Here is a 14,074-nt window from a genome sequence, read left to right on the forward strand (position 1 = left end):
GATGGTCACGCCGCAATCCCTTCTCCTCCATTCTCCTCTCGGGATCTTGGGCACGCACGCACATGCGCCCGGCTGAGTTTTAAGCCACCGGGTCCGGGACCCAAACCGCGGTCGACTACGTGGGAGTCTAGCGACATAGCCATTACGCTAACTGCTGGTTCCCTACAGGAGTTGCTTTTGAAACCTAATGTATAATTCTGGAAATCTAGAAGAACTCTTTGTGTGATTTTTTTTTTTTTTCGTTTTAGGTCAGCAGCCTTGTTTTACATATTGAAGAAGCCCACAAGCTCCCAGTAAAACATTTTACTAATCCATATTGTAACATCTACCTGAATAGTGTCCAAGTAGCAAAAACCCATGCAAGGGAAGGGCAAAACCCAGTATGGTCAGAAGAGTTTGTCTTTGAGTAAGTCTTATTTTATTACATCAAATTATTTTCTTTTACCATATTGCATTTTCTTTACTTTTTCTGATCTCTTATCAAAATTGGCATAACAAGGTACCAAATCTGGATACTTTAATAGTCTTCATTCTTTTTTCCTGTTGTATTTGTTCACCCTAATTAGTCAAGTACAGTATCCTTGGTTTATTTATTGTTAACATGGTTATCAATACAAATTAGCATCACTGACAGTTCCAAAAGTATTTACTTGCCCACACATACAAAATATATATTAGGTGTCAAGGATTTACTTAAAATGAATTCTTGACAGTTTAGGAGGTTAAAGATGGTAGGGAACATGTGTAATTTGCTTGTCTGTATTCTTATTTACCAAAAAATAAAATATGTGTTAAATCTAGTTTTAAATCTAACTCACTCAGATTTTTTTTAGCAGAAATAGGGTGCTTATTTGATACTAGAACTAAAAGATTCAACTAATTTGAATTAGAATATTTTGTTAATTCTTTTTCTCCTTGCTCCTTTAGTGATCTTCCTCCTGACATCAATAGATTTGAAATAACTCTTAGTAATAAAACAAAGAAAAGCAAAGATCCTGATATCTGTAAGTTGATACAGAAACTCTTTTTAAAGTTAAAAAAGCTTGTTTTGTATACTTGTTAAATTCATAATGAAATCTAGTTTTAAAATTAAAAAAAAAAAAAAAAAAACAAAACAGAAGTGGAGATGGAATAATTTAGATACTCTCTGTACTTCTAAAAGAGGTGGTATAATTTAGATACTCTCTGTACTTCTAAAAGTATATATCCAGCCAAGAAAATTACCAAGATGGCTAAATTGTACATATGGTAAAATGAAGTCCTTTAGATTAAGCCCTCCCCTTTGCAATGAATAGGAAGAACAAAGAAAACAGTAACAATGGTCATCTTTCTATATGGGTTCCTCCAATCTCTTTGTACTTTTAGTCTTTTTCTTCTTTCCTGTATTTAGTATATAAATTATGTACTCTATCTAGAAAAATTTTTGTAAGCTAGACTGTTTTATTTATCCATGTCTGGTAGTCAAACATTCCTTGTTCTTGGTCTCTACACCTTTCCCAGCCTTTTGCTATTATAAAACAGTTGGCAGTGGGATTTAGCTGTTCACATCAGTATGAATTAGGTTAATACCCTCTTAAAACTCAGGCTTAGGAGAGGAAGTTATGTGTATTAACAGATAGAATGAAAGACTGAATTTTTCTCTATAATATGTTTATTCTGTAAATTTTGCACTGTTTAAATGCTTATTAACATTTTTAAGTGTTTCCCCGTTCTTTTTGTAATAAAGGCCAAACCCTCTAGTAATTTAACAGAAAGAAGGTCCTACCTTCTGTTAATAAATGGACTGCTCCAGTTTTTTTTGTTTTTTCTTTTTGGTCTCTGCCTTTCTACCTAGCTATGACTCTAGATCCTGGTACAAGACACCTCAAGGTGTTCGGAATTGATTTTTAACTTCCTCAGACTGAATCAGATATTATTTTACTATACTTCAGTAGCATTAAACACTGTTACAGAATTTATCACACTGTACTCTCATTGATATCCTATCTTCTTGGTTAGATTGACTCCCATGCAAGTCACACACTGCATGTCTTAAGCAATGCTATATTCCATATCCCTGGCTATCACAGAGTCTAGCACATAGTAGGGATTCAGTAAATGAGACATACAAGTATTGAACTGTGAGGTTATTGAAACTCCTTGATAAAAAGTATCTACTACTACAGAAAAGATTGAACATCATAAAATTTACTCCTGTGACTAATTATAGTGTTATCTTTTTAGACAGTAATCATTTGTTTTCCTTTCAAAGTATTTATGCGCTGCCAGTTGAGCCGGTTACAGAAAGGGCATGCCACTGATGAATGGTTTCTGCTCAGCTCCCATATACCATTAAAAGGTATTGAACCAGGATCCCTGCGTGTTCGAGCACGATACTCTATGGAAAAAATCATGCCAGAAGAAGAGTACAGTGAATTTAAAGAGGTATTAGTCATTTTTGATGCCATTGTTATCAGAAACATTTTAACACTTAATAAAAGATCCATTAAGTTAAATATTGTTATTTCATATTGTAGTGGCACATTGATAGCCAGAGGTTAAAAACCCTTTTAATAGTATGATTTTGGTCATAAGAGATTAGAAAAATGTAGGTTACAAACTCATTCTGTTTGTTAATAAATTTATTCAGTGGAACATATTTCTAATTATTAGAATATGAAGCAACATATTTCCTGTTAATATAAGAATGCTTTTGCTATATATAAACAGTCTTTCCTTGATGTCATTTTTAGCTGATACTGCAAAAGGAGCTTCATGTAGTCTATGCTTTATCACATGTATGTGGACAAGACCGAACACTACTGGCTAGCATCCTACTCAGGATTTTTCTTCATGAAAGGCTTGAATCATTATTGTTGTGTACACTAAATGACAGAGAAATAAGCATGGAAGGTATAGTATGGATATTTTAGTATGACATTTTAAGAACTGAATTAATTACTAAATTTTATTATCAAGCAGATGTCATTTATCTTCAGATACATTCAAGTTAAATCACATAATTTAATTTTTCCTTCATTAAAAAATGCAGTTAGGATATTGGTCTGATTGTTACACTGGTTAATATGGGGGCTAGTATTCTGATGGCAGAACATTATTAGAAGTCATTAATAAAGTGATTTTTGGGTTGACCAGTGGTATGGTGGTTAAGGAAGTAGGATCTTACATGGCTGGCTGTGCGGTTAAGTTCCAGACCCAGCAGCTTGAAAATACTAGGCATGTGCCTGTAATCCCAAAATCCTGAGAGAAGACTATAGGAGAAGGGATTGTGGCATGGCCACCCCCTGTGGGGAATGCTGCCTCCTCCCTATTCTCTCTCTCTCTCCTGTTTCAGTCTGATGAGGGTACCTATAGCAAATTTTAAAAATAATAAAAATTTATCTGTATGTCTAGATCAGTGGCCCGCAGTGATAGATTATGAAGAATAGTATATTGGCCATATTCTCTTGTATATTTTGTGATTATTAATTCATTTTGTGATTATTAATTCATTGCACAGAAGGTAGGTATTAGCTGTATTTTATTTCTAGTTTGTATCAGTAGGTAGTTCTGAGACTGTTATTAGATACATGGTATTTTTATAGCTTACAAATATGTTAAAAGAATCCATTTCCCTTAGCATTTTGTTTCAGTAACAGGCTTACTATTAGGTTTCCAAAAGAAATTGTAAATTAGAACTCTGCTCCTAGTCATAGGAAATGTAGAGATGTATAGATTTGTCAAAGAGTAGATAGAATAGTGGTACAGTTTTACACTGAGATAATCTTTTCTGACAGTATTTTGTGTTTTATTGAAATTCAGTAGTCATCTGTTTTAGGCTAATAATTTATATACTCTGAGGGTTTTTTTTTTAATGGTTATTATTAGAGATATTTTTGCTATAGGGCACATGTGCTCACAGGAGAGACAGAGAGAAAATCACTCCTGGGGGTATGGCCATGCCACAGTCCCTTCTTCTCCATTCTCCTCTTTGGATTTTGGGTACGTACACACATGTGCCTGGAGTGATTTTCAAGCTATCTGGGACTCATACCGCAGTTGGTCATGAGGGAATCTAGCACCCCTTAACCACTAAGCCACCCACTGGCCCCTTATGTTATATTCTTATTTGGACACTAACTTACATTTTTCAAAGATAGGATCAGTAGTCAACAGCAAAAGTGGATTCTGGTCTTCAGTTTTGTTATTAAATGGTTAATTGAACTTAGAAAAATCATTTAACTGGGACCAGCCAGTGGTGTGGAGGTTAAGGTAACTAATCCCACATAGCCAACTCAGTTCCAGTCCTGAACTCTGTGGCTTGAAAATCAATTGTGTGTGTCCATGCATGCCCAAATCCCCAGAGGAGAATGGAGGAAAAAGGATTGTAACATGACCATCCACACTAGGAGGTGATTTCTCACTTTCCCTCCCTCTCTCTTTGTCTCTCCCCAGTGAGTGTATGCACCCTATAGCAAAAACAAACAAACAAAAAGTCATTTTAACTGTTCTGAGCCTTGTTTGTTTTCATATAAACATGGTAGTGTTAACTCTTCTCCAATTTATAATGAGGTAATATATATGAAAGTCTTCAGAGTTAAGTCTGTAGAAATGTAAGCTGTTGTTATACAAATACATCAATGCTGCATACATGTAAGTACATCTAGATACCTATAATTGTTGAAGAAAAATGAATTCATTTCTAATTTGTCCACACTAGAATAATGTATATAGTCCTTTACAAATAATCTAATATAAATATTTATATAGATGAAGCCACTACCCTATTTCGAGCCACGACACTTGCAAGCACCTTGATGGAGCAGTACATGAAAGCTACTGCTACACAGTTTGTTCATCATGCTTTGAAAGACTCTATTTTAAAGATAATGGAAAGCAAGCAGTCTTGTGAGGTGAGATTTAATGTTTTAAGTATGTCAGCAAAGTATATTTTTTTTAATAGGTTAGTTTTTGGGTTATTGCATTTTAAAGAAAATGTTTCAATTTTCTAAATTTTTCATCAGAGCAGTTACACCTTTTGTAATAAATTTATTAAAATGTTTTGCAAAACATACTTTTACAAAAAGGATGTACTTTATTTGAGAATTAGAAATCAATAAGTTGTACCAGAAATTCATGAAAATACTGTATTTACAGTAAAGTACACTATTTTCAGAAAGTATGCATAACTTAAATTGAACATTTTTCTAGTGACTTTTGTTGTATAATCTATGTGGCACTGTATAAGTTCTAAGTTTACTGTATAAGTTTATCCTTGAAGGTTTTGTGTGTATATATCGGGGAGAGTGGACTATAAGAACCTTAACAAAAGCACATAAAACTATATTTAGGATTATTGAAGCTCAGTGTAATTTCATAATAAACAGTATAACGAGTATAATGCCACTTATGTGTCTCTCAATTTATTTTAACGGCAAAGCAATTAAAAAGGGAGATACAGGGCTAGCCTGTGGCATGGTAGTTAAGTGGCTGGATTCCTTAAGAGCTATTGTACTGTTTGAGCCTGACCTGGTGGGGTTTGAAAAACTTTCCAAGTGCATGGAAGTAAATGCCCAAAATCTCAAACGGAGGTTAAGATGGAGGAGAAGGGATTACAGCATGATCATTCCCCATAGTGGGGGTGCCTTCTCACTTTCTCACTTTCTCTCTGTCTTCCTCTGGAGTGACTAACATGCCTGATGGGAAATTAAAAAAAAAAAAATTAAATGTATTTTTCACATTTGATACTAAATCAGTAGATATGCTTTGATAATGTACACTGGAAGTCAACTATGTTAAATCTGTACCAAGTTGCCAGTGTTTACTAATACATTTAAAGGCAGAAATGAGGGAATTGGTATTGAAAATCTAGGATGATGCCATAGCTGTTCTATGCAGGAAGACCCAGAAACACAGTGTCTATAGGGAATCCCTAGACTTTGAAAGGTAGTGTAGGGAATGTAGGGAACTTAGACTTTTATAAATAAATCTATTCTGTGGATACCAGATTAGAATTCTTACATTTCAGCAGTTACTGGAAAAGTTCTGAGAAAAGTTCATGATTTTACCTAAGGCATTTGGCATTTTTATTAGTCATTAAATAAGTCTCATTCACAAAAGCCTTTTCATTTTAATCAGGTTTTCCTCCCCCAGATAAACTGAACCTGATTAATCACTGCTTACTCTTTAGTTGGGTAATTGGGAATGAATGGTACCAAAGCTCTTAGAAGTTCATAGAACAGACTACTTAAAAATTCCATTCATACAAAGAAAAAAAAAAGGCTGCTATACATTGAAAAACGGGAAAAGAACCTTGAAAACTACAACTGCTTGATTTCTTTGCATTTGTCATTGTCAAGATTTATTTAATATTGATTTATTCCTTCTCTTAGTTAAGTCCGTCAAAGTTAGAAAAAAATGAAGATGTGAACACTAATTTAGCACACCTATTGAACATACTTTCAGAACTTGTGGAGAAAATATTCATGGCTTCTGAAATACTCCCACCGTAAGTGGTGAAATTTTCATTTAACAAGAAATTGAATATTTGTATTTAAAGAAATTCATTTCTAAAACAAGAGAAAGCTTTTATGTTGTCTTGATTAGGTTTTACTCTGAAAAATTTATGGTTTTTAGTCTACAAAACTGTAGGATTTTTTTGGCTTATTTGTTTTTTAGAGGTTTGTGCCTTAAGGCACATGCACTTGTCAGAGTGGAAGAGACAGATAGTGAGAGGGAAAATGAGACCAGCAGTTAGCGTAATGGCTATGTCACTGAACTCCCATGTAGTCGACCACGGTTCAAGTCCCGGACCCAGTGGCTTAAACTCATGCTGGTGCGTGTGTGCCCAAGATCCCAAGAGGAAAATGGAGAAGGGATTGCAGCGTGGCCATCACCCCTGGGGGTGATTTCTCACTTTCTGTCTCTGTCTCTGTCTCTCTGGCGAGCACGCACGCCCTGTAGCAAAAACCTCTCCAAAAAAAAAAAATCCCACAGGGGGAATGGTCATGCTGCAATCCCGTCTCCATTTTCCTCCTGGGATCTTGGGCACCCACCCACATGTGCCAGCGTGAGTTTGAAGCCACCAGGTCCAGGATTCAAACCTCTGTTGGCTGTGTGGGAGTTCCAGCGAAGTAATCACTATGCCATCTGCTGGCCTCATGAAATTATGTTTTTTTTTTTAAAAGGAGAGTGACTTCAAGCAAAATAAAATATTTAACATTAAAATAAAATGTATGGTTTATATAGTAGGTTGGGGAATGAAAATTGTCTGTAGTCCCAGATTTTAGGATATCATAAAAGACATTTTGTCTGAGGGGTAGTGGTTAAGGTGTTGCACTCCCCCATGGATGACTGCAGTTCGAGTCCCGGACCCCACAGCTTCACAATCACTCTGGGTACATGTGCCCAAAACCCCAAGAGGAGAATGGAGAAGGGATTGCAGTGTGGCCATTTCCCCTGGGTGTGATTTCACTGACTGACTGACTCACTCTCTCTCTCGTGTGTGTGTGCGCCCTATGACAAAATCTATTAAAAAAAAAAAAAATTTTTTTTTCTGTTTACTGCATACTTGAATTTCTTATTCAAAATGTATACCAAAAGGTACCCATCAGGTGGCATGGTGGTTAAGGCTGCTAGATCCTACATGGTCAACTGTGTGTTTCAAATTCCAGATTGGTGGCTTGAAAAACACCCTGGGCATGTGTACATGCATGCCCGAGAGGAGAATGGAGGAGAAGGGATTGCAGTGTTTCCATGACCCCTGGGAGGTGTACTTTTCCAGTTTCCCACTTTACCTTTCTTTCTGTCTTATGGCAAGTGCATGTGCCCTGTAGTAAATTAAAATATTAAAAAATTAATTTACACCAGATAATCCCTCAGTATCTGCTTAAAGGCCTCCAGTGTTGGTGAACTCATTTGTTTAGGTGAAAGTTAAAGTCTTTCTCTTCAGAACTTGGACCCCACTAGTTCTGTGTTTCATTCCAATACTTGTTTCATATTCTTCATTAACATAGAAGTACTTTAAAAATGATAAAATTCTTTCCAAAGTAAAATTTAACTGACTCTGATTAAGTTTTCCTACCCCCCTGGTAAAGTGTATTTCATCACTTTTGGCAAAATATTTTACTGGGACAAAAGGCCGATTGCATTACAAAGTGGTATATTTGGGCAAATTAAGCTTTTGCCTGCTATGAGATCAGCCCGATATTTTCACTTGTGTTCTGTGTTGAGATGGTTGTATTATTTTGGCAGGACACTGAGATACATTTATGGGTGTTTACAGAAGTCTGTTCAGCACAAGTGGCCTACAAATACCACCATGAGAACAAGAGTTGTTAGGTAAGGCTCACTGATTCACTTGTTACATCATTGATTGGCTTAAGGCACACACCTAATGCATTTTCTAGTAACCTGAAAATATGCCTTAATCCTGCTTCCAACCTAAATTTTGTCGAGAGACATCTACTTGTTTTGTGAATGAAATTTCTCTAGGTTAATTACAATATGACACGAACATTTAAGAACTGTAGTTTCTGTGTTCTTGCTTTAGTGGCAAGTGGAAGGATGGAAGAGTTTACAGAAGCCCAGTTTTAAGTACATGTATGTGTGATGTGTAAATTGAAACTAGGTTTCACACAAATATAGGACTTCGAAAGTTTCTTGATGCAAAAAACTGAAATCCATGCATTGTTGTTTCAAAATACACATTTTCCATGAACTTTGTAAAGACTGCCTTAAATTAGGTAAACACAGCAGGAAATCTTGCTGTGTGGATTACTTGATATCGACCAGGTGTTTTAAGTGGCATTTATGCCCACCGTGATGATTTTGTCCTTGGTAAAATCTTAAGTATGTACGTTCCTAGGTTCCCTTCTCAAATAGAAAGTTACCTCTAAGAATCCACATGGTAGATCTGCACCCTTAAATTCTCACATGGTTCAGTATTGCCAGATTAGAGTTCAGGTTCATAGACCTAATTATCAAACATTTTTGAGTAAAATTTATGTAAGATTCTTTGAGTTAAAGGAAATCTAAATTTAAAGACATTACTGTTTTAATATCATTGCTACAAATGCTTTTTGAGAAGTAACATTCATTTTCTTCTAAGAACCTAAAAAGTAGCAAATGGGCATAAGTTTTAAGGTGAATGCTGAGGAAAAGCTGGGCTATCAATTCTAACAGAGACTCTGCTGATTATTTTAATCTGTAGAAGAAATTTCAAAAACTTGGAAATATGTTTGCCTTTATTATAGGGTGTAAGAGATTAAGTATTAGTGTGGATTACTCTTAAAACTGAATAAGAGGAAAATTATGTACATGACAGCATATACTTTCTACCACTGACTGAGGCAGGCAGGGTTTGCATATTACCTTAGAAGCTTTTCAGCATCTACTATATACATTTTCATGAAATCTCTTCTTCCCTAGTGTGGTGGAATATTATTTTATGACTCATTAATAAAATTGATACAACTAACTGATTTATAACAGACTTTACTGAGTTATTCTGTTTAAAAGAAAGAGAAACAAGAACATGTATATTCCCAAACTTCATAGAACTCTTTATCTATAAAAGGTTCATATTTGTGTAGTATTTAGAAATTCTCAGGGTTCCTAAGGATACTGCTTCCTCGTAAATAAATAAATTTAAAATGTACTACTAGCCTGGAATAAATAAATAATAGCCAAGATAGTAAATGCCACAGATAACTTTCCAAAGTTAATCTGAAATTTCAAATTTGGGAAAAATGAGTAATACATTCAAAAAGTATTAAAATGTAATACTTTGGCTTACTGTTTTCTGAAAGATTTCTGTGTTCAAGTTTCTCTACATTATTTCAGAATAAAGTTTATGGTTCTGTGAGTACTAAAAGTTCTGTTTATATATTATTTTAATGTAACACACATGTAGTAGTTTCTAAAAAACAATTCTCCTCCCATTCAGTGGTTTTGTTTTTCTTCGACTTATCTGTCCTGCCATCCTGAACCCACGGATGTTTAATATCATCTCAGGTAATTTCATATATTTTTAAATAAAAAAATTATAAGTAGTTTCATACTGTTTAATAAAAATACAAATTTTTTTCATTTAACTGTTTTTATGATCCATTTCAAATACTTGGTATAAAGCATTGCAAAATCTCTTTCCTTTTCTTCTTTCTCTAGCCTTTCTTTCCAGTTTATTTACTTTTTCCTCCACCTAATATCTGAAGCCCGAGATGGTACATTTATGTACATTTCACTTTTTTTCATTCCTGCCTGTCTCTAAAACTTAGTATGATGACATTTAGTTTGCAGTTTTTTTAACTTGCAAAGAGCTTCTTGTATGCTGAGTTCATACTAGACCACTGAAAGCTGCAGCTTAAGATCAAATTGAAACTGTGTTTTGGTTTTGGGGTTTGTTTTTTGTGTTTTGGGGGGTTTTTTTGAGAGAGAGATTTTTGCTATAGGATGTGTGCACTCCAGGGAGAGACAGACAGAAAGCAAGAAATCACCCCCCAGGGAGATAGCCATGCTGCAGTCCCTTCTCCATTCTCTCATGATTTTGGGCATGTACACAAACACAACTGGTATGAGTTTTAAGCTGCCAGTTCTGGGAATTAAACTATGGTCTACTGTGTGGGAGTCCAGCGATGTAACCATTATGCCATCTGCTGGTCCCAAAATTGAAATTGTATATACAGTTGCGGTAGTGCTTATTAGAAAGTTACCCTGGCTCTTCTCATTAGATGCGTCACGAGTTACACCATGTTAATTGGTCATTTTAAACTCTAATAAACCTTTTTGCTTATGACCCAAATGCCCATAAAGGAATGACTTTAAGATGTTGTACACTTTCAAAGAAAGGATATCATTGGTATTTGCCACTCTGAATATAATAATCCACTATTATTAACAGAACCTGAACAATTATTTTAATAATTTGAAGCTCAATGTTTATGAAAAATATTTTGGAATACCTTAAATCTGATTTTTATATTCATCACATCTTTGTAATTACCTTTTATTGCTACTAAAATAGTTGAATCCGTGTAATAAAGGGTTTATTTATTCTAAATGTTGGCCTTGGAACTGCTAGACAACACTGTTTATAGTTTAGGTGCTTAAGATACAGTGAGTGTGGGCCAATAGGTGGCATGGTGGTTGAAATTGGCTAGATCCAACATGACTCAGTACATAGTTTGAGTCCCAGAACCAGTTGCTTAAAACACATATAGGTACCTGAGTGCCCTAAATCCAAACAGGAGGGAGAAATAGAGAAGGGATTGTGTGACCATCCTCCATACAGGGGGTGTCTCATCCATCCTCACCCTCTCAGGAGCATATACACCCTTTTGCAGAAAAATAAAAATATAGAGTATGATCTGAAATCAGCTAGTCAAGTGACTACCTATAAAACTTTAATATTAAATAATTATCTTAAATTTCAAGAAGTTTTTATTTAATGGCCACAAATAATTTTCATTTATATCTCATCTGTGTTCTATACAGAAGTGTTTCCTAACTGATCTTTAAAATAGTTTAAATTTTGGGAACCAGCAGTTAGCATAATGGCTATGTCGCTGGACTCCCACGTAGTCAACAGCGGTTTGCGTCCTGGACCCGGTGGCTTAAATCTCACGCCGGGCGCGTGTGCGTGCGTGCCCAAGATCCTGAGAGGAGAATGGAGGAGAAGGGATTGCGGCGTGACCATCCCCTCTGGGGGGGTGATTTCTCGCTTTCTGTCTCTATGTCTCTGTCTGGTGAGCGTACACACCCTATAGCAAAAACCTCTCCAAAAAAAAAATAGTTTAAATTTTTACCAATCTTCATGTTTTTCTCCTTAAAATAAAGTTCTAGAGCTTTAAAGTGAATTATTTGCAGTTAATGGATTACAACTCATGTTGAGGGCAGGGAATTGCTCAGATTACAAACTGCTCAATTAAGTGAACTGAAATTAGCTTTATGAACTGTCCTTAAAAGCATATGGAGTAGGACCAGCAGTTAGCATAATGGCTATGTCGCTGGACTCCCACGTAGTCAACCGCGGTTTGCGTCCCAGACCCGGTGGCTTAAACTCACGCCAGGCATGTGTGCGTGTGTGCCCAAGATCCCGAGAGGAGAATGGAGGAGAAGGGATTGCGGCATGGCCATCCCCCCTGGGGGGTGATTTCTCGCTTTCTGTCTGTCTCTCTCAGTCTGTCTGGTGAGCGTACGTGCCCTATAGCAAAAACCTCTACAAAAATAAATAAGTAAAAATAATAAAATTTTAAAAAATAAATTTAAATAAAATAAATTTTTAAAAAGTGTATGGAGTGAGTCTTTTTAGCAATTATCATGAAGCTTTGAGGTATTTTGAAATATTTATCAACCAGTTGGAAATTGCTGAATTTTGTAGCACCCCTTACACAGAACTAGAAGCAGCAGTAAGTGTACTCATCTTTCTCCCTGTATAATTCAAGTGTTTTGAATTATTTAGGCCATACATTCTTCTCACAGAAAAAGTAAAAAACTGAGTTCTGAATGGAAGAATGTTAAGTATTTTAACAATAAAATAACATTAAAATGTTGAATTAATACTAGTTTATATGGAAGTGCCTTTGGAGTTGGTTCATTACCTGTGCTCAATTCTCTTACAGATTCTCCATCTCCTATTGCTGCAAGAACACTGATATTAGTTGCTAAGTCTGTGCAGAATTTGGCAAATCTTGTGGAATTTGGAGCTAAGGTAGAACTATTTTTGATACTTTAAAACATAATTTGTGAATGAAACTTTGCAATGATAAAACTATAAAATAGAACTTAAGTAAATTTTAAAAAGTGGCTATTTCATAAAGATAATTTATATTTTTGTTGGTATACTTACGTTTTAAAAATGTCTAATTTAGATTTTGCATTTTAATAATGGAACTTTAAAAGATCACCATTTTCGCCATTATAGAAAACTAACTTTCAAGATCCATTATACTCAAATACTCCCACTTTCAAATACAAAAATCAGTAAAATAATTTTAAATGTACCTAAATTAATTTTATTATTTCACAGTAAACAGTCACTTATAAATATTAAAAGTCAAGTGAGCTTTAAAGTATATACACGTGATCACACTACTGTTGATGTTCTGGGTAGGATCATGCCATGGCACCTACTTTTGTCAGTTAAGTGACAGATTTCTTGTGATACCTGGACATGTGTTCTTAATGATTTCTTACTATGCTGGTCCTATACTGGATAATTAGATGGATTCAGATTTGTCAGTTATCATGGTAACAACTGCCCTTGCATATATCTACTTTCATATTTGTCCCATTATTTCCTAAACACTGGAGTAAAATGACTAAAGTAGTAAATACACGTTTTAGGTTTTTGCTATACATATTGTAAGACTGCCTACTGGCAAAAAACAAATGTCTTTCCATAGCCTTGCCAAACTTTCATTTTTTGTCAATTTGACATCATTTTTTGTCAATTTGACAGAAGTGTTTCTATTTTATGATTTTGTTATTCTTACAGAGATTTCAGGTATATATCTTGGAATTGCCTCCTGAAGGCATTTGAATTTCTTCTTTCTTACTGATTTTTAAGGAGTTTCTGCTCGTATTAGTCAATTCTTGTTTTATAGTTATTTTTAAGTAGGCCTAAGATTTTAGTGTGGGTAGTAGTTCACATGTAGGTTTTAGCTTTTGAATTTATGTGAATCCTGAAGTAGGTCATGAATAATATGTTTTCTTGTCTTTGTCAGTGTATTTGGCCCATGTCTGTCTTGGAGTTTGGCAAGTAGTAATGTTTCAGTAATTATTTTTGAATGAAGATACATACATACAATATCTGTTTTCCAGGATATATGTTGTGATCTGTGTTTTGAGTCCAAAATTTCTCATTTTTCATTAAATATAACCCATTTGCAGGCAAGCTATGTGGCATGGTGGTTAAAACAGTTGGATTCCACATGGCTGACTCCAGGGTCCAAGTCCCAAATCTATGACTTGAGAAACACACTGCATGCCCAACCCGGTGGCTTAAATCTCACGCCGGGCGCGTGTGCGTGCGTGCCCAAGATCCTGAGAGGAGAATGGAGGAGAAGGGATTGCGGCGTGACCATCCCCTCTGGGG

At 35.3% G+C, this 14,074-nt stretch overlaps 1 protein-coding gene across 1 annotated transcript in view; it reads left to right on the top strand.

Annotated features, from left to right (window-relative positions):
• The window catches only part of RASA1 (RAS p21 protein activator 1), a gene marked incomplete in the record, with an annotated part of 120,605 nt that overhangs the window by 99,790 nt on the left and 6,741 nt on the right, over positions 1 to 14,074 (top strand). Inside the window, 9 exon segments of the mRNA XM_014583926.2 lie at positions 249 to 406; positions 928 to 1,004; positions 2,252 to 2,424; positions 2,733 to 2,892; positions 4,750 to 4,892; positions 6,372 to 6,487; positions 8,233 to 8,319; positions 9,926 to 9,993; positions 12,600 to 12,688. Of these exon segments, the coding sequence (XP_014439412.1) occupies positions 249 to 406; positions 928 to 1,004; positions 2,252 to 2,424; positions 2,733 to 2,892; positions 4,750 to 4,892; positions 6,372 to 6,487; positions 8,233 to 8,319; positions 9,926 to 9,993; positions 12,600 to 12,688 (1,071 nt within the window).

The sequence above is a fragment of the Tupaia chinensis genome, unplaced genomic scaffold, assembly GCF_000334495.1.
Source record: "Tupaia chinensis unplaced genomic scaffold, TupChi_1.0 Scaffold145147_1, whole genome shotgun sequence".
NCBI classification, from domain to species: domain Eukaryota; kingdom Metazoa; phylum Chordata; class Mammalia; order Scandentia; family Tupaiidae; genus Tupaia; species Tupaia belangeri.